Genomic DNA, 19,053 nt, shown 5'->3' with positions numbered 1-19,053 from the left:
GCCGTTAAACGGCCGGCGGCCGCCCTGAGGCGCAGCGCTGCGCCTCAGGGCGGCCGCCGCCGCCGCGCTGCTCCCCGCTGCCTGCCCTCCTGTGGCAGCGCCGCTCGCCGGGCGCCCTTCGTGCGGGCGGCTCCTCAGGCGGTGCGGGGCCGCCTGTCGGCGGTGTGACGGCGCCGCGACGCGGCGGGGAAGGCCCCTTGGTGGGCGGGCGGGTGGCGGAGCCCCGCGCTGGTGCCGGCCCTCGGCCATGCGGAGGCTCCTGTGGGCAGCGGTGAGGGGCTGGCGCGGCTCCCCAGGTCAGAGGGTCCTCGATGCGGAGCCCCCCCAGCCCTTGCCGCCGGCCCCGGGCGCTGAGGAGGGTGGGGAGGGGGCAAGGGGGAGGATGGCTCAGGTCCCGGCTCCCTGGGACGTGGCCCTGGGCCCGCCGGGGGAACGGGGTGTTGTGTGGAAAATAAAGCACCACGTTGGAAAGCTGCCCCAGGTGTTGAGGGTGTCGCTTTATTGAGTGCCTGTTGTGGTCTCTCAGCTCGCTGCCTGCTTAGGGGGGTGGAGGGGGGTAGAGTCTCTGCAAAACCTCTCGTTTTCTGTCGTTAAAACTGTAATCAGCCCTCCCTGCCTGCAGCCCCAGACTGTTCCTCCTGTCAATCATCACGCACTGAATGCTTTATGCTGTGCCTATCATTTGTCCTGTGTAAGTAATACCCAATTAGTGGCTAGGCAGCTCACACAACTCCCAAGGCGTACGGTTCTGCCACAGACCCACGTCCCATCGCCCTGAGAGGCAGGCAGCTGCTCAGCTCATGTCCATGCTTTATGCTTCTGCTACTGAAAAGTTGATTATCATTTGTGCTGAGAATCCAAGACTATCTACGCTATGGCAGCGTGAATTGGTTTTGTAGTAGGCACGTGGCAAGTGACATGAAAGGCAGTGTCTGAAGCATCAGCTGTTCGATGTTAGGAAACCCACTATCATCTCCCTCCATGTGCTAGATAATTTGCAGCTAGGCGTCAGCAATTCTTCAGCTGTGAAAGAAAGCTGTGGGACTGAGAAATCCGAAGTCGGTGCAGTTTGTGACACCAGTATTTAATTGCAGCTTTTGTCTTGCTGTGTGCTCCCCCAGCTCCCAAATTCTCTTTAAAAACTGTCTGCTTTGGCTGCACGAGCAGTTGGTGGGAGTGGAAATGGGATACACAGCGACACTGCTGAGGAACCGTTTTCAACTTGGCCGCTGCTCCCGTCAAGTTAAGTACAGGAACACGGAACCTCAAGCATCCTTCATACAGGAACAAAATATCTGCAACTTGGTGACGTCTTGGTGGCGTTGTTAGTAACAAAAGGACTGTAGAGGCCTTGAAAATCCCCCAGTTGTTCCACGTTCACAGAACACATTCATGTTCAGAGCAGTCTTTGAAGGTGTAGTCAAGAAGCAGCGATACGCAGGCGGGAAGGATCGCTTCGAGCCCTCTGCTGCCAGAGGGAAGCAGGGGGTGGGGATGGTGCTGGGTGCATCTTCTGCACAAAGAGCAGGCATGTGCATGTAACACCGCTTTCTGTTTCCTTGCTGGAGTGCCAGGTTTAATTGTCATTACGCTAATTTCTTTCAATCTGTTTTACAAATATTTGGTCGTTAGTTGAGTTGTGTGCATGTTGTTTTGTAAGCTCGCAAGGTATGCAACAGATTCAAAAGTTGAGGCAAATTTTGTGATACAAGGTGAATGAATGCTACAAAGAGTAAGATGACTGGAGTGTAATTCTGCAGTTTGCTGCCTGGAAAGATCTTTTACCTTGACACGGTGCGTTTCTTTTCCTCTAGTTTGCAAGTCATGTGCGCTCCGAAGATTTTCCATCCAGCCCGCCCAGCAGAAGAAGATTCCAAACCGGTATTTGGGCCAGCCCAGCCCCTTCACACACCCACACCTTCTCAAACCAGGTTAGGTTCACTCTCAGTATCAGCTCATCGCTGGCATTTTGTCTTTTCTCTGCTTTTCTGAGATGTCTAGGACAGAGCATTGATCCGTTGCATCATATGGGTGATTTCAGATGTTCAGGATTAGCTTCAGTAGGCAGTAATTATATCTAGTATTTAATTTCATTGTCTGAGGTGATACTGATTCCAAAAACAGGCTTTGCATGTTAGCTTTCTACCTTCTCATCAGACTGCTTGTCATCACTGACTTAAGTCCTGTAGATCTTTCACGGCAGCAGCAACTTGTGAGCTCATTGTCCTGCAAATACAGTCTGTTTTATATGAAAAAGGGAGAATTCTTTGTGTAAGCTGAAATAACCAGAATAATTCATATCCAATGTCTTGTGAGTCACAAAATAAAGGCCCCTATTCATGAAGGGAGACTGGGGAGAGACTTACTGAGAGCTGGTCACCAGTTGTCTAAAGAACGTCCTCTTTAGAAGAGTGTTCAAACTGTGAGGAAGAGAAGAAAAAGAGACAAGTCTCTATGAAGTTAAAAGGTAGCAATAAAGCAGACGGTGAGGTTGTGCACATTTATGAAGTAGTGAAAATGAGTTTGTAGATATGAGGTGACAGTGATAACATTTTTTTCAATTGAAAATAAAAATATATTCTTGAATATGTCCAGGAAAATATTCTGAGTTTGTGTTCTTTTTTCATAGGTATGTATACAGAGAGAACAGATGAGTATATAACCGTATACTTAGATGTTTAGTTGTAGGATAATTCAGGTCAGAAGAGCCCTCAGGACATTACCAGGTCCACTCTTTGCTCAAAGCAGAGCTAACTTCAATATTAAATCAGGTTGCTCAAGGCACCGATGAACAGTTCACAGTAAATGAGACACTTTGAAAGTACTCAGAACTGAAATACCAGAGAAGAACCCTAGCTGTTCATAGTAATTTTCCTTTTAATAAAGGAGTGTTGTTTTCCTTAAAATAATATGACATTGATTTATTGTAATTATTGTTTTTAAAAGCAAATGTCTTTAAGGCAAAGAGAATTCCACGCCTCTCAACTGGAAGGAAACCTACTTCTAAACTTGACTGGACTGTTTGCAGTAGTTAGCTGACTGGCAGGTAGTGGAGGCTAGGAAATTTGTAGCGTAATATTGCAGAAATGTGGGATCAGATTCCACTAAAACAGTTTCTGTGTTCTATGTCATTTGTAGATCTACAGATAAAAATAAATAAATAAATTACTTTTACACCAAATACCAAGGTGTAAAGTGTAATGCAAACAAAATGTGTTTTCTTTAAACTCTTCTGTCAGAGAAAAACATTCTGCATAAAACTTTATTTCCCACCCCACTTCTGCAAGAATCCATTTACAAGCCTTTTTTTTTTCTAGAATTGTCAATACGTTAAATAACATGAAACTAGAATTCAACAGTATAAAAATTCAATCCATGCTAAAATAAGATATTAGCCAAAGCACCGATTAAGGCTCATGCATTGATTTATAGCATAGGTAAGGAGTCTCACATTTTAAAAAATACATACTTAGTCCGTTGTTGGTTGTTTTTTTTTTTGACTTCAGTCTTGTTTTGGTGAGTCTTTCGATGGCTGTACTTCATGCCCTTTGTAACTGGAGCAATATGAAACATACCTTCGTCTAAAATATGATTTGTTTAGTTAGAGTCATTGGAAATATAGTACTTAGCTTTTGAAAAATCCAAATTGTTAATTATTGAGAGCAGCTGCATCTTCCCTGGAGAAGATTCCTTCCTTTAATCAGAGGTTCTGATGCCAGCCTGCAGGTCGTGGTTTCTTTCTGCTTGGAATCCTGTGACTGGTTGTACTCTGCAGGGACAACCTCTGTGTTTCTGAATCACCTCCCAGTAACAGTCTGCCCCTTAGAGCTTAGAACTAGTTACTTTGTGAGTTGACTTAGCGTGTATTTGAATAGACATTTTGGCTTTATCTGAGGAGATCTGTGCTCAGCCTGAGGAGGTAATCTTCTGTTCAATGTCCAGATGCCATAAAAAAAAAACATCAGTTTTCAGCAGCCAAAGTTCAGTTTGCCTTGTCCCTTCCCCATTTTTCCTTATCTATCTGAAATTTGTTTCTTCCAAAGTTTTATTCACTGAATGCTCTGGGTTGTCTAAATCTACCAGGTTCTGTGATTTCTGCCTTTGCACAGAAACATAAAACAGAAAATCTGGCTTCTGTTTAAAATAAGTCTCTCCCTTTGCATGATGGTGGAGCAGAATGAGCGAGGATGTGCTGTAGGGATGGGAGCTGAAGTGGTGTAGGAGACAGCGATGGAAAGACTGATTGTGGAAAGGGCCACAATGAAGCCATGTGTTTGAAAGGCATCAGGGAGGAGTCAGGAAACAGGCATTGCGATTAGTAAAATATCATGAGTGCCTTGAATTTCTTGGTCTGATTTGGTTTTTGTTCACAGGGGAGGTAACCCCAGGATTGTCACAGGTGGAATATGCTCTTCGCCGACACAAACTGATGGCGTTGATCCAGAAGGAAGCCCAGGACTGTGAAGGAGTGGACCACACAGTGATTCTGCTATCAAATCCCACGTACTACATGAGCAATGACATCCCCTATGTTTTCCACCAGGACACTAACTTCCTATACCTCTGTGGCTTCCAGGAGCCTGACAGCATCCTGGTGCTGCAGAGCCTTCCCGACAAAGCGCTGCCCTCCCACAAGGCCATCCTCTTCGTGCCCCGGAGAGATCCGAGACGAGAGCTGTGGGACGGGCCCAGGTCAGGCACAGATGGGGCTGTTGCTCTCACAGGAGTAGATGAAGCTTACACTATAGAGGAGTTCAGGCACTTGGTGGCCAAGCTGAAAGGTAACAGAAAATGGAGGGGGGATGAGGTGAGAAATGGGTTGCAGGGTCTGAGCATCGTAACAGTTCTGGGACGTAGCTGGGTACTAACTAGGTGAAGCATCTCCCTTGAATACCCAATTAGGGAGCCTGTATTGGTGCTAGTGTCTGTGGAAAAGAGGAGGGTTTCCTGTAGGTGCTTTAAGATACTTTCTCTGTGTTGACTGACTGTAGAAAAGTTGCAGGATCTTAAGTTAGGCATCTAACTTAGACATCTATAGCTTGCCACAGTGAATTTCCCACCTTTTGTCCCACATAATCCCAGTAAGAATAATTGCTAATGGAGAGGTGGTCTGCACAAGTAGGAGGCTTGTTCTGCTGTTTCTGCCAATTCTGTATTTGATCTGTTCATAGAAAATTTCATTTAGGCTGGCATCTTCCATGTACATTACATTTACTTTGTAATCCCAGTGAGGTGATGCAAAACGGCTTCTCTGACAGGTTCTGTCTGTGCTGTGTGAGCGGTTGTCTTGTCACTGCATATCAGATTCCTCTATGAAAAATCGAGTATTAAGCCATCTCATTTTCTCAAAGCATTCTTGAACACACTGAGCTCAGCTGTGCCCCATCTTTATTACAGAACCAAATATTTGTTAGCTTCTTGAGAGATAATAATGGAAACATACTTTTGAAAATAATAGTTTTTTCTCCACTCTAAACCTCTTGAGTGCCCATGTGGATGCTGGTGAAAAGTAAGGAATATAATAAACAAGACAACCTGGCAGGCCATGTTACTGTTTTAGGTGTGTCTTTTTGCTGATGGAGCCAGAACCAGATGAAGCATGGGAAACTTAAAGGAATTTTGTTCATAATAGACTCTGAAAAATGATCCATCACAAGATCTTGTTAGTCCCCTCACCTTTGTTAGCTAGCTGTTGAGGTATTCTTGAAACACAAACATTACTGTTCTTTAGATGTGTTCTTGTGCATCCTACGTCACCATGTAGCCTCAATACTTACAACCCAGGGTGAATTTGTATGTATTATGAAATGAAGCTGGAAGCTTATGACAATATAAAAAGGGCAAGAGCTTGGGGGATTACTCAGACTAGTGAGTGCTGGAGTCTTAAATTCTGTCTCTGATTCTAGGTATTTTGTTTCAAAGAAAGATATATTGAAAATAAAGGCACAGAAAGGGCAACAAGAATGATCATAAATATGGATTCTCTATGAGATACACAGTAGACAAACTTGCTCTGCTTGAAACAGAAAACAATGTGTAAGGTGTGAGAGGTGTGTGGTTATAGAAAGCACAAAGAGGGTGAGTAGGAATGATTAGTCACTATTTTACGCTAGCTACAATCAAAAGGGAACACTGAATGAAATGGTCAGGTGGCAGGTTTTCACACCTTTTAAGTTTTAAACTGTAGATCATTCATGAGAGGTTTGGAGCATCAGAAGTATAAATGGAGTCAAAAGTTTTTAGTTCCGTGAAAAGCAGTTACTCAGTTATGAAGATGGAGCATTGACGTGAAGAGACCAAAAGCAAGGAGGATGTGCTAGGAGAAATAATTTTCCACTAATACCCTGTTTCTTAGAGACTTTTTGTGAGCACCTGCTAATGGTTACTGTCACCAAAGATAGAGGGTCTAGGTGGGCCTCAGCTGTGACTCTGTGTGGCTTTTCTACTCATTCCCACTTAAAATGCTCCTGTGGGGCAATGTGGGTGCGAGCTCTGATGTTCTAAATAAATTTTCACACTGGTAAATGCGCTTGTCCTCAGTAAGTTCATCTCTAAATGGCTGAAATAAGCAGTTGTTCCCCAAAGATATTTTGAAGCATGGTTGATAACGACCGTGATTCCATGCAGTGGGTGACGTGCCTTGCAGCATCAGAGGGGACAGGCTAAATGAGAGAATGATTCAGAGTGTGCGCCACTGCAATGCAGCGGCTTGCTTACCTCTACAAGTGCGGCTTTGATACACAGATCCTAAATTAATCCATACAAGATCAGTGCTGATCACAAAACCCAGTATTTGCATACAAGTGGGGATTTGTCAAATCTTACATGTTATGCATTGCTAATTTTCCAGGTTTTGAAGAGAGCTCTATTCTTCTGTGAAAGGATATATATGGCCTATAAATGCAGATTCAAAGGAAATTGTCTTCTCAAATGTAGCAACAGGTCTAGTTTAGGAGGAATGATTTTGTTCAGTATAGGGAGGAAATAGGGAGGAAATTTCTAAATTTATCTTCTTCTGCGTCAGCTTTTGTTTTGTATTCCAGGTGAGTCAAGCATGGTGTGGTACGACTTGACTAAACCAGTGCATAAAGAGCTGCACTCTGACTATATGCAGCCCCTGGCTGAGATAAAAGCTCGCAGCAAAAATCATATCCAGGGCATCCGACGTCTAGTGCAAAACCTTCGGCTGATCAAATCTCCCGCAGAGATTGAAAGGATGAAGATAGCTGGACGGCTGACAGCAGAGGTACGCAGTTGTGCTCAAAATGAACTGCTCCCAAAATAAACCAATGCATTCCTTTAAATTAGAAAGGGGAGAGGGGTGGTGATAGGGTGAGGTAGGTTGGAAGGATAAGGTCTAATCTTAGTTACTGAGCTGCTGTCTCTCAGCTATTGGCTGAACTCAGCTCCCTCCACATGACAAGGAGAAACAGGAAGACTGTTTGGACCACTTGCTTCTCTCAATTAATGGAACTTCTTTCAATTAGTGTAAGCCAAGATGAGCCAGTAGCTGTTAGACTGTTTTAAAGTACTATATATTCAGGAATAGGGGTTGCCCTATACTCTCTCCCCAGCTTCCACTCTCCTTATGACATTTTCTTCCCCATTTGTCCCATTGTTTTCAAGGAATCAGCTCATTTGAGGCATTCCCCAAAAGAGAACGGATAACAAAAAAGAATTTCTCTCAAGTTCAGGCTCCTTTACTAACTGAAAGGCCCTGCTTTTTTTGTAGGCTTTCATAGAGACAATGTGTGCCAGCAAATCTCTGGTGGATGAAGCCTTTCTGTATGCAAAGGTGAGTATGCCATTGTTGGGAGTGAGATAGAAGGACCAGATGATTTTTATTCTTCCAGGAAACTAGGAATGTCAGATCTCCCAATGATGTGCCTCCCACTGTAGCATATTTCTCCTTCACCCAACTCTCACATCTCCTTAGACTCCCTAGACTCTCCTCAAACTGAAACTGCAGTCTTCTTTGGACAACTCCTTTGACCTAAGTCAGTGTTGCAGCAGATTGTTTTCGAGTGTGCTGGGAGATGTCAACAGATTCTGAATTTGGGACCTATAATAATAAAAACTTGCTTCCACCCCTATGGATATATATATTGTACCATGTAGCCATACTAGATTCTTACTCTCACGTATGGACTGGTCCCAGTGTTCAGTGTTCTGACACTGAGGATAAAATATTCTTCCTGGAGGTCTTTTTTGTTTGTTATCTTTATTTCCAAGGAGCAGTGAAGTTGAAGCCAAAGCTCCAGAAAGGGTTAATGTGCCTTTAAAGGCATAAAAAAGAGAAGTGTTTGTTTGTTTTAAAGTAACTGAAAAGTAAGGCTGTTCTCTAGCCTCTTTGAATATGCTGGCCTAATTCTTCAGAGCATCTTGAGGCACAAAGTAATTCTACCAGTGATGGCGGGAAGCTACTGAGTGAAGATTTGGTTAAAGGAGTACACAGTTGGTGTGGGGGAAGTTGCAATGTGGAAGAAAAAGCAAACAAAAAAACATGGGAGAAGAGTGAGGAGGACTGAAGAGAAGGGTTAAAGGGAGACAAAATTTAACAACTAATTCCGGAATAATTGTAAAAGAGAGGTTGGCTGCGGCTGTGTTTGGGTGAGCTGTGAGCATATCTCATGGACAAGAGTTCAAAGTGTGCCTTATCTAAGCAGTCTGATTGCTCTGGAGAAATACTAGCCTAATAAATGGAAAATCCTGAGCTTGAACATAAGATTTCAGTAGAGTTTTTGTTTGTTTGTTTATTTTTACCATTTCCACTTACCCTGAGTTAGAATTTGGATCTTCCTCTCCTTGCTGAACATACAAAGAGACTATGCACATATCTGCAAGAAAAATAACTTGCTGTAGATGACAATTCATACAACAGATAATAACTGGGAAAAGTAGTAAGATAAGATACTTTTATGTTGCAATTATCTGCTATTTGCTTAATACAGCATTGTGAGATTCAAGAAGTTACTTCTTTAAGGTGTGTGATATTGTTAACCATGTAAATCAAATGCAGCCTGTTTTCTACTGTCCATTTTACAATTTTACAGACTATCACCAAGGCAATTGTGATAAAAAAGCTGGAGCTGCATGGAAGAACAAAACAAAAAAAATAAAAGCAAACTTTCAATTACTGAAGGAGTTCTTCCTAGCTGGGTGGTTGTTTGTCTCAATGACTGTGCGTTACCATTTTAGTGAACGTTCTTTCTTTTGTGCACATTCTCACCTTCCACATCTGGAGAGGGGCGTATCTAATTAATGTATAGCTTGTCAGCAGCTGTGGTGTCTGCTTTTGTGGCAGCTTTCAGAGTAAGGTCAGCATGGGGAATTCTTTAGCAGTACTTCTCCCACCCTTATTGAAGGAACGTATCAGTTGTCAAAGTTTATCTGCTATTGATATCTTTTTCTAATGTATTTAACTACAAAACCTGCTAAACAATCAGAGATAGTTATGATCTTATTCTAGAAAACAATTGTATTGTACAAAATATAAGGAGGTGTAACAACTATTTGTAAAGCCTCCGCCTCTTGACTGTAGCCTCTCACTGCACTGGATTACCACAACTGTCTTTAAGCAATGTAGGCACCTCTCAGTTACAAAATAAACACTAATTTGCTTGCACATTTGCTAAGGAATCACATGAGGAATTGCAGTGAGATGAGTATTTGAGGAACATCAGCAGGATTTGACCCTCAATTCTGACATAGATGGGCCTGTGCTGACATGGCAATGAGCAGTATGTCTAATGTGTAAAGAAAATGATTTTAATTTAAATGGATTTTACAGCTCATTTTTTCACTCTTCTTCAGGATAGTAAAATCTACCTTACTACATATAGGAATCCTGAAGTGCTCCGTCCCACGTATTTTTGCTAATTATAGAAAAGATCTGTTAGTGATATGTTAGTAATATATTGAGGATATAGAGGGGTTTTATAGACATAAGTTTATTCATTTTGATGCTTTCGTCTGCTTCATCACTGAAGGAAGGTAAAAATCTTGAACTTTTGGGGGAAAAAAAAAGAAAAAGATTTACTTATTTATTGCTCAGAGATGCAGCTAGCACATACTTTCTTAACCTTCTTATTGGACAGGGTCTTAAAAGTATATACTGCTGTAAATATGCAGGTAGTCTGTAATTTTAAAAGACAACAGCAAAACACACCTGTTGTCTTGCTGGCATTTAGGATCTTAGTCGATCTGCAAAGTTGTATGGCAACTAAGAGCATTATCTTGTAGCAGAGCAAATCCTCGCATTGATTTATGGCAACATCATGAATGTTTGATACTGTATTGAACAACTTGCACCATCGAGAGCTTCCATGAGATTGGATGCAGGTTTAAAACCTCTTCTTGAAAAGTGGATAGCTCTGTATTATTTTCTCCAGAGTTCTGGGAAAACTTCTAGGCTGTTTTCATGTAATGAATTCACTCTGCAATGTCACTTTGTGTCATACAAAGTAAGAAAAGACTTGTAGGACGTGAATTATAATAGCCCCAGGGCAAGTAATCAGCAGCACTAACTGTTTTCTCCTCTCTGAATCTGTTTTCCAGTTTGAATTTGAGTGCCGGGCTCGTGGTGCTGATATCTTGGCCTACCCCCCTGTTGTAGCTGGTGGCAATAGATCAAACACTTTGCACTATGTGAAGAACAATCAGCTCATCAAGGTAAACCATATGCTGTCCAGTTACTTTAAATGCGTTTCTGGGACACGCTGTCCCCATATGCATCCCCATGCTGATCTCCATTTTGGCTGAGCAGATCAAAACACTTAAATGTTTTCAAGTTAGCAGGGGAAAGGAATTCTCCCTGGTAAGCTTTACTGACAGTGACAGATTAACTTCACTCCTTCTAGTCTCTTTCTCTCCTCTTTACACTTGCTGCTGTATTTTCTGCAGAGTGCAAGGACTTGAAAACAAGCTTCCAAATACTTCATTTAGCAAGCATGGCTGCTCCTGCACCATGTTCCTGTCCTGTAGTGTGCAGTGCTGGGTGAATTGGCAGCCTCACAGAAGAGAGGGACCGCTGCAGCAGAGAGAGTTAAGGCACTCCGGGGCCTTCTGCTGCCACTTGCATTGCTTGGCCTTGCTTTGCAACCTAAGGTGCAAAAATGCCTTCCTTCTCTGGCTAAGCTGAAATGCATTCCAGACTCCATGTAGGCCAAAAAAGCAGGGAAGAGGAACAAGGAAGGAAAGGACTAGCATTAAATCTTGAGAGAGGTGAATTAAATAGTTGTAGGTAAATTAATGAATCTGCCTTATTTTGGAGATTCCTACTATTGAACTGAACCCTTTCCAGCTCTCCTGATAAAACAGCTCTAGATTCAGAGAAGTATTCTGAGAAGCAGTGTAACCCCACTGCTGTATTCACAATTTTCATCTCAGTGGAGCATATTTTCCCTTAATGTTAATATAGGAGGAAACTTTTCCTGCTAGCATTGTCTTGTTTTGAAGCTGGCACGTAAGCAGACCTTGAAATGATCTGCAGGGACACACATACAAAAGATATGACAGGCTGTTTGGGGCAGAAAGAAGCTTTGTTGTACTGTCATCCAAGGTCAGGCATGCACACGTAACTCCAGCTGCTCCTGTTAAAGTTGTTCTGTTAGATACTGTCACTTGCTCTTTCTAAACAGGTAAGTAGGAGGTTAAACACACAAACTTGACTCCTCCTTTGTGAGCTGCCTCTTACAGTTCTTGTTGCCAAATAGGCTGACAAGGTATCTGATTTGGAAGGAATCTAAAGGTTTCATATGGCCAGGTGTGTACAGTCCACTGCTTAGTAGACTCCTCTTTAAAAAAAGAGAAAAAGCTGCGTAACATAAGAAGGCACTCACCGAACAATGAAACCACAGGCTGGACTCCTTTAGCCAGTAAATTGTTACTCAGCTTGTTTAATTGCTTGGACAAGGACAGGTGCTACAATTTCATATTTTACTTAAATAATTGAACCAACTATTTTGAAAAAGTTGAAAATAGAGTTTAAATGGATAGCTAATGGCTTATATGTGTGATAGTGAGACAATCTCACTGCTCATTTATCTACGTTGTGTGTGTGTGTGGCACTTATCTGCACATAATGATAGTAGCACTGGAAGCAATGCAAGCCATCCGCTTCTGGTTTTCCCTTAATGCACTAGAATTATTTTTTGTCATGCCACATTGTGGCTGCTGGCACAGTCTGGTCTGTGGAATGAATCTCTATAAAAGGTCTTGAATTACATGCAGTGTAAATCCGTAGAGAATTTAATCCAAAGTTTGTACAGTTCTGATTGCTCCAGTTGTTGCTAGCCCCTTCAAGGGAGGAAAGCAAGGCACTGGTTTTATTCCTGGCACTTTCTCTTTTTTTGCATTGTTTTCTAGAAAATGGGCAGTCAGTGATTTGATTGACATGGAGTTTCACATCTCCAAAAGTCCGTTTTTCATTACCAGGTAGATTCAGAAGTATATTTGAGAGCAGTCAAGAAGGTCCCAGAAGAGAAAGAAGATGGTACAAACTATTCAGTAGTGCTTTTACAGCAGACATACACTGCCAGAGGTTATTTTGCTGAGTCTTGTGACAACGCTAAATTTCTTACTTGTTAGTGATCATGGTGGTAACTCAAAAAAACTTTTTTTATTTTGCAAAACACTTCTGTCTCAGTCACTGAGACATTTCACTAGTGAAAGGAGTCACTGGCACAATTTACTGGAAGAGAAACAGTCCAACTGGAGTAGTCTATTTATAAACAGTAGCACCTGGGGTGTTGTTCTGCAAACGGGATTCACATCTCTGCAGCTGCTTTGCAAGAATAACTGTATAACTTCCTTTCTTGCTCTCAGACAGAGAAATCAATTCAGTTAATAGCAACTGATCCACACAGCATTTTTTCCTGTTGTTCTCCAGGATGGTGAACTGGTCTTGCTAGACGGTGGATGTGAGTCTTCCTGCTATGTAAGTGACATCACACGAACCTGGCCCGTCAATGGAAGGTATTGCTGCAGTGAGGCTGTTTTGAAGGAATATGAGAAGCTCTTAAATAATTCACAGTTTGAATGTGTGTGTGTGACCTGTTTCTGAATAGTTTGAACAGGTCCCATTCTGTGGTTTTTCAGAGTAATCAAATTGCATAAGTGAATCTGGCAGTATGAGAAGTTATATTCCCCGATGCCTCATTCATTACTGCATGAATATTTGGGATCACTGCTATTTTCACTATTATGGTATATCTTAAGTGCAGAGGGGGCTCTTGTGCATTCAGCTGCTGCTAACCCTGGTTGTGTGTAAGGGAACAGGAATTTAGTTCACAAGTGCATGACTTTGCCAGTTGTGAATTTGCTGGTATGGTGTTGCTCATTGTGCCATGTGGTTGCGTGTTTGATTCCTGCATGTTTTAGCTCAAGTGTGTTATTTTTCCAGCAGTAGCATTGCCTTGATGTGATTTGGGGTTAAGAAGTCAACCTGAAACCCTGCCTCTACCCAATGTGATGCCTTGTCTGGTATTTCAAATAAGAAGGCAGTTACTTTCCTTTCTGACTTTCCTTGTTCCATCACTGAACTGAATCTGGCCCTAAAACAGCTTCTGGATCTCTATCCAGAAGAGATATTGTGAGATACTGACTTAATTGTGAGAAATGCCCTTTGGTCCTTTTCTCAATGTTTTGCAGGTTCACCAAACCTCAAGCAGAACTATACCAGGCTGTCCTGGACATCCAAAAGTCCTGTCTGAGCCTCTGCTCCCCAGGTGTGAGTCTGGAAAATATCTACAGCCTCATGCTGAGCCTTATTGGACAGAAACTGAAAGATTTGGGGATCCTAAAGAGCAGTGTCACTGAGAGCCAATTCTTCAAGGTACTTGAAGGTTTTTTAATCCAGCTTCTCCCCGCTAGGCCTGACTATTGCATCCGTAGGCTATATTACGGGCTTTAGTTTGGATCAGGAGTGTGCTTTTGAAGTCAATCTTTTAATTGCCCCTACTTAATATGTTTTAATTAATGTCGTGGCCTGGTCTCAGCACAGAACTGGATTTTTTTCAGATGAGGCTAAACTTGGAAGTTGTGTTTCAACCCCTGATGGGCATTCAGCCCACAATTTGATCTGAAGTAACATCTCAGTCTTACACGTGCATCGTGTGGATGTTATCCCCTTGGCACTTACTATTTCACTCTGCAGATCCATTCCCAGTGGCCTGCACTACATATTAATGTAGATATACTTTAGAATACAGGCAGTCTGAAGGGACCTATAGAAACGTTGGCACTAATGCAGAAGTCTGTGTCAAGGGCTGACAGCAGGTAATTAGTCATAGTTCCATGCTTTAAAATAGCCTAAATTTGCAGTTCTACCAAAAGGTGCAGCCCATTTTCCCAGTCTTTCCACCTGCTGCCTCTTCTGCACCTCTTTGTGTCACTGCTGGGATTCACAGAATGAGCTGGGGAACGGACTGGGGAACTGCTCTGCTGCGGAGCTGAACCTGCAGACAAGACAGGGTTGTTTGGCAGTTGGAAAAGTTCACCTGGTCCCATTCACTGCAAACCGGTGTGATTGCTGATGCAGATACGAGAAGGCTGGCAGGAACCAGGTGGCAGAACTATCCCTTTGGCAGCAGTACAGATTTCTGCCAGATTTAATTGTCCTGCAGTGTCAGTGCAATAACAGCACATGTTCTCGGCCCTGACCGGAGGCTCCCATGCCGCTTTCTCTCGGCAGGCGGCAGCACAGCCAGATGAGATCAGCGGCTGCAGCTCAGTCCCCAGTGAATGTGAGGAGCGTGGGGCAGAGGAGGAATTGGCTCTTTGATTCCCCCTGACACACAGCTCCTCTGGAGGGAGGGGATTGGGATGATGCAAGGGGAGGCAGTAACAGTGCCCGGTAGAGGTGGGTTAAAATCCTGCTGTAGCTGCTGACTGAAATTGGCACAGCACCCTCTCTGTCGTGCATAGGAGGCTGCTTCATCACATCACACAGCAGCTGGTGCAGCTGCTGCCAGTTGTCAGGGTCAAATGCTAGGAGCAACACAGGGCTTGGATGCGTAAGGGATGGAAAGGGTCAGGGCAGCAGAGTTCAGCGAGCCAAAAACTGAGGTCTTGCCTGTCCTGCTGAGGTAGTGATGTGCTCGGGCTGTTCTTGCCAGGGAGGAGGAAAGGCAGTTTGCAACATGCTCAGAACAGCCAGCTGGTACAATTAGGTTTTGAGGGCCCTCCAGTTCTGATACCTGGAAGACCCAGTGACCTAGTCATTGCAGTGAGACTGCTTGCTAAGCACAGAACTCTGCTCTCTCTCATCTCCAGTCTTTTGCATCGGAAAAACGGGTTGGCCTGTGTTTAACTACCTCCGTAACACTTGTTTTGTCTTCTGCTAGGCTGTTCGAAAGTACTGCCCGCATCATGTGGGCCATTACCTGGGCATGGATGTTCATGATACCCCAGATATATCCCGATCTCTCCCGCTCCAGCCAGGCATGGTGATAACCATTGAACCAGGTAAAAAAATGTACAGTCAGTGGTGGACTTTTGTCCAGGTAACACTGAGGATAACAGTATTGCATCGAATATTTAGTTGGTCCCTTAGACCAAAGCATTCAGGTCCTTTCTTGCTGAAATTAGGAATGATTACAGGGTTAGAAAATGTTAACTTAATCCTCTCCCAAAGTCATTACAGTATTAGAAAACCGTATTTCCCTCCCAGACATAGCCAAGCTAACAAGCTGTGGGAGTTAACTCTCAGAAAGTGTCTGTGCAGCATAAGGCAGAGCAGACTCAGACTGTTAGCATTTGACCCTCAGCAGCACAGGTGAATTGCAGGGCAGAGAAGCAGAGTAAACTCACTTGTGTTGTGGTCTGTGTGACTGTGACTAAACTACTACCAGTCACTGGTAGCGTAAGTCTCGTGAACCCTGCAGCCTGCAATTACAGGCATTCACAACTTGTCTTTGCAAACTAGGCATTTCACGATGAATCTTTATTTCTTGTCATTGGATTTGGAGCTGTCAGCTGAAAACTGGTATTTAATGCTCGGCTCTTCTCTCTTTCTATTCAGAACACTGTTAAAATCATCATTGTGAGCATTGAGAGCAAGAAATGCAGAAGGACCAGCTGTAGTTGTGGAAGTTTTAATCGACATGCTAGCATCTGCAGGCACTGAGAGAGACTTTCCTTTCTTTTTCTACCAGCTGCTGTGATTGAAGGAAAGAGAGCAGCTTCCCTTATTAAACTTCTTCAGGGTCCAACTTCTGTTATATTGCTGAAAGTCTGACCCTGTTCTCATGGTGGTGCAGTGAGGGAAAGATGTTGTTCTGGAGAGTGTGGCATGTTTTAATTCCCTTTTTAATTCCTTCAGGCCTTTATATCCCTGAAGATGACATGAATGCCCCGGAGAGGTTTCGTGGCATTGGTGTGCGCATTGAGGATGATGTTGTGATAGCAGAAGATTCGCCTCTCATCTTGTCTGCTGACTGTCCCAAGGAGATCTACGACATCGAGCAGATTTGTGGCCGCAGCTCGTGATGACCCTCCTCTGCCTCTTGCATCCTTCCTGGGGGGCGCACGCCTCCAGGGGTGCAGATCTCTGTGACTGGCTGTACTTGTCGAGTGATGGAAGGTGTGGACTGCTGATGGCTATTCCCAAACCTGAGGCTGGGAAGTAGAATGCAAGAGGCTTAGGCACCGAGGGCTGAAAAGCAAAGCAATCTTTTCTGTGTGCATTTTCCTTCTGATTTCCTTCTAGCTGTTGTAGGACATGGGGGTGAATTCATCCCTTCAATATGTGGATCCATCGGTTCTGGTGCCCTTGGATGGATTTTGTGAGTGCCACCACCAGGGCTTTTGCCTGGTCCCTCTACGTATGCATAGGTGCAACTGCTGAGGGCCCTTTAGTGGTAGTTTCACACCAGTCAGTTTTTTAAAACTTTGAAAAATGCTGTTTTGAGGCAATAAGGCTGTGTCAGACACCTTTGACTTTATAGAGCCCTGGAAGAAGGGAGTTTGGTAGTCAGGAAAATGGGTTTGGTTGGGAGGTAGTTTTACCTGAAGCCTTTGCAGAATGCTTTTACTATTCTAAGGGTAAGGACGTGCTTGGACCCTGTTAAAGAAGATGCAAAATGGGCCAACAACAGGGAAAAACATCTCATCTGGTCCTTCAGCTATTTGAAGTGTTTGGAAAGTTTAGAGTGTACTAGTAGGGCTCAGGAGGTTGTACACACCCATTCTTGCTGTCTTCCACATTCCCCTTTTTTATCCCAAATCTCCATTCCAGGCTCCTGTTTGGAGCCCACCACTGCCCTGGGAAGCTAGGGCCACGTTGGCTGTGCTGGGCTCCACCGGGAAGCTGCTGGTTGTCACCCAAATGTGAGATGTTCGATTCTGGGACAGTCATGGCACCCTTCTGGTTTATGCTGTAAGTGCCAGCAACTTTAGCGGTGCATTTTTCAAGAGACTGCAGTATGGCAAGTCACAAGTCTTTTTACAGCTTTTGTGAAATAATTCTGCTTTTCAGAACACCGAGGGCATAATCACTGCTGCCTTTTGGGTTTTGCCAAGTGTCAGTAGGTAATGCTATGTGATTATATTTTTTGAGGCAGCTGCAAACGTGAATTGTGGCCAGGATGGATGAGGAGTAAAGAGACTTGTCTTTTGTCAGCATCAACCTACAACTCAAGCCATTGTATGCCATAGTAAATATACCTACTTGAGGCAAACGTGGTGTCTGTGTATTTCCTAAAGATATTTTGACAATCAGTTGTTTAACATGTGAAAATTGCCTCTAATCAATGTATCTCCTGTTATTTCTGCTTACTTCTGCTTCATATAATCTTTTGTCTTTTCCGATTGTAGCTTTCAGTATTTTTCCTCTCAGTTTTTTATTCTCTTCTCTTCCAATATTGACTCACTTTGACACACCATATCACTGCTTCCTAATGCCTGCTTTCCTTTCTCATCAATGGCATTGTCTCTTCCCTTTTTTGCCTTAATTCCCCACAGTAGATGTAGGGGATGGTAATCAGGGTTCTCGAGTATGACTTCTGGCTCTGTTGCTGTGTAGCATCTAGCAAAATCTGCTTTTTTCTTTTTTTTTTTTTTTCTTTTTTTTTCCTTTCCTTTTCTTTCTGCTTCATTTCACTCAGTGAAGGCCAGCCAGCCAGTGTCACGCAGCTCCCATTGCTTTTAATGGGAGCTGGGTGTGTCCACCAGCATGTGAATTTGGCACTTGAAAGGCAGCCAAGACACGCTGTAATTTTGTTTTTTAAACACGATGAAAAGTGAATGTTTTTACAGAGTTTCATGTATCAAGTTTCACCTAGCGAAGAGAATCTGCTAATCTCAGACATTTTTTTTAGATGCCCATGCGTTACAGTGAGAAGCACAGTGTAAATTGTTAGATGGAAGGCCTGTCAAGCGTGGACACAGATCTGACTGTTACTTTTAATGTTCTTTGGATCTGTAACACGTTTGTTGTTCCAATTACACATGTTAGAACCATATGAACAAGGAAAAATCTTGGATTTTTGAACTTTGTAAGCAGCTTAAAATAGCATTAACCTGGGCGCTACATGTGTCTGCTGATCACATCTGCCCAGGTACTTAACTGCAGAGTTAATGGTTATACTTACTGTAAATAAGCCTTTGGAATACATATAAAAATATTTTTAAGATAAATCATTTTCTAGAAAGTCATTTATTGGGCCATCAAGTTGCATGGCTGTTGAATTGATGTAAGCACTTCCAGGAAAAGCATTATTTTTCAGGGAGATTTATAAATTATCTTGTACATTGTCAAATATAGGCACACACTACTTCCTATCTTTCAGGAAAATCCTGCAGCTTGCACACACCAGTAGATTTTAGGAATGTTGAGGATGAATGTTCTTGTCAGTAAAGAAGTGTTTGTGACTCTGCTGGAGGAGTAATGGGTCTGCTAGGACTGCTGTGCCCTGACATGCAAAGTGTACCTGATTTAGGCTGTGAATTGCTGGAGCAATCGAAGTTTCTCTATTTTTTTTCAGAGTGTTTAGCCATTTCTTCTGCATAAACTGCTGCAAATGTTTTGAATCTGTTGCTCCGCGAGAGTCCATT

The 19,053-nt window shown here is 43.2% G+C and overlaps 1 protein-coding gene across 3 annotated transcripts; it reads left to right on the top strand.

Annotated features, from left to right (window-relative positions):
* Window positions 1–213: 213 nt before the first annotated feature.
* On the top strand, window positions 214–17,678 carry XPNPEP3 (X-prolyl aminopeptidase 3). Of its 3 annotated transcripts, none has more exons than XM_032207448.1 (10): window positions 214–296; window positions 1,815–1,931; window positions 4,374–4,781; window positions 7,044–7,246; window positions 7,733–7,795; window positions 10,558–10,671; window positions 12,890–12,975; window positions 13,651–13,834; window positions 15,345–15,465; window positions 16,322–17,678. In XM_032207448.1, exons 1-10 carry the CDS (start codon window positions 248–250, stop codon window positions 16,486–16,488), a joined length of 1,512 nt encoding a protein of 503 aa, XP_032063339.1. In that variant the 5' UTR covers window positions 214–247; the 3' UTR covers window positions 16,489–17,678. The 3 variants fall into 3 exon arrangements, with proteins under 3 accessions (XP_032063339.1, XP_032063341.1, XP_032063340.1); XM_032207450.1 differs by lacking the exon at window positions 16,322–17,678 and adding an exon at window positions 16,022–16,285; XM_032207449.1 differs by lacking the exon at window positions 214–296 and adding an exon at window positions 561–1,441.
* The last annotated feature ends 1,375 nt before the right edge of the window (window positions 17,679–19,053 follow it).

Source organism: Aythya fuligula, chromosome 1 (assembly GCF_009819795.1).
Source record: "Aythya fuligula isolate bAytFul2 chromosome 1, bAytFul2.pri, whole genome shotgun sequence".
In the NCBI taxonomy this organism is placed as follows: domain Eukaryota; kingdom Metazoa; phylum Chordata; class Aves; order Anseriformes; family Anatidae; genus Aythya; species Aythya fuligula.
This window is presented reverse-complemented; position numbering and strand designations above follow the sequence as displayed.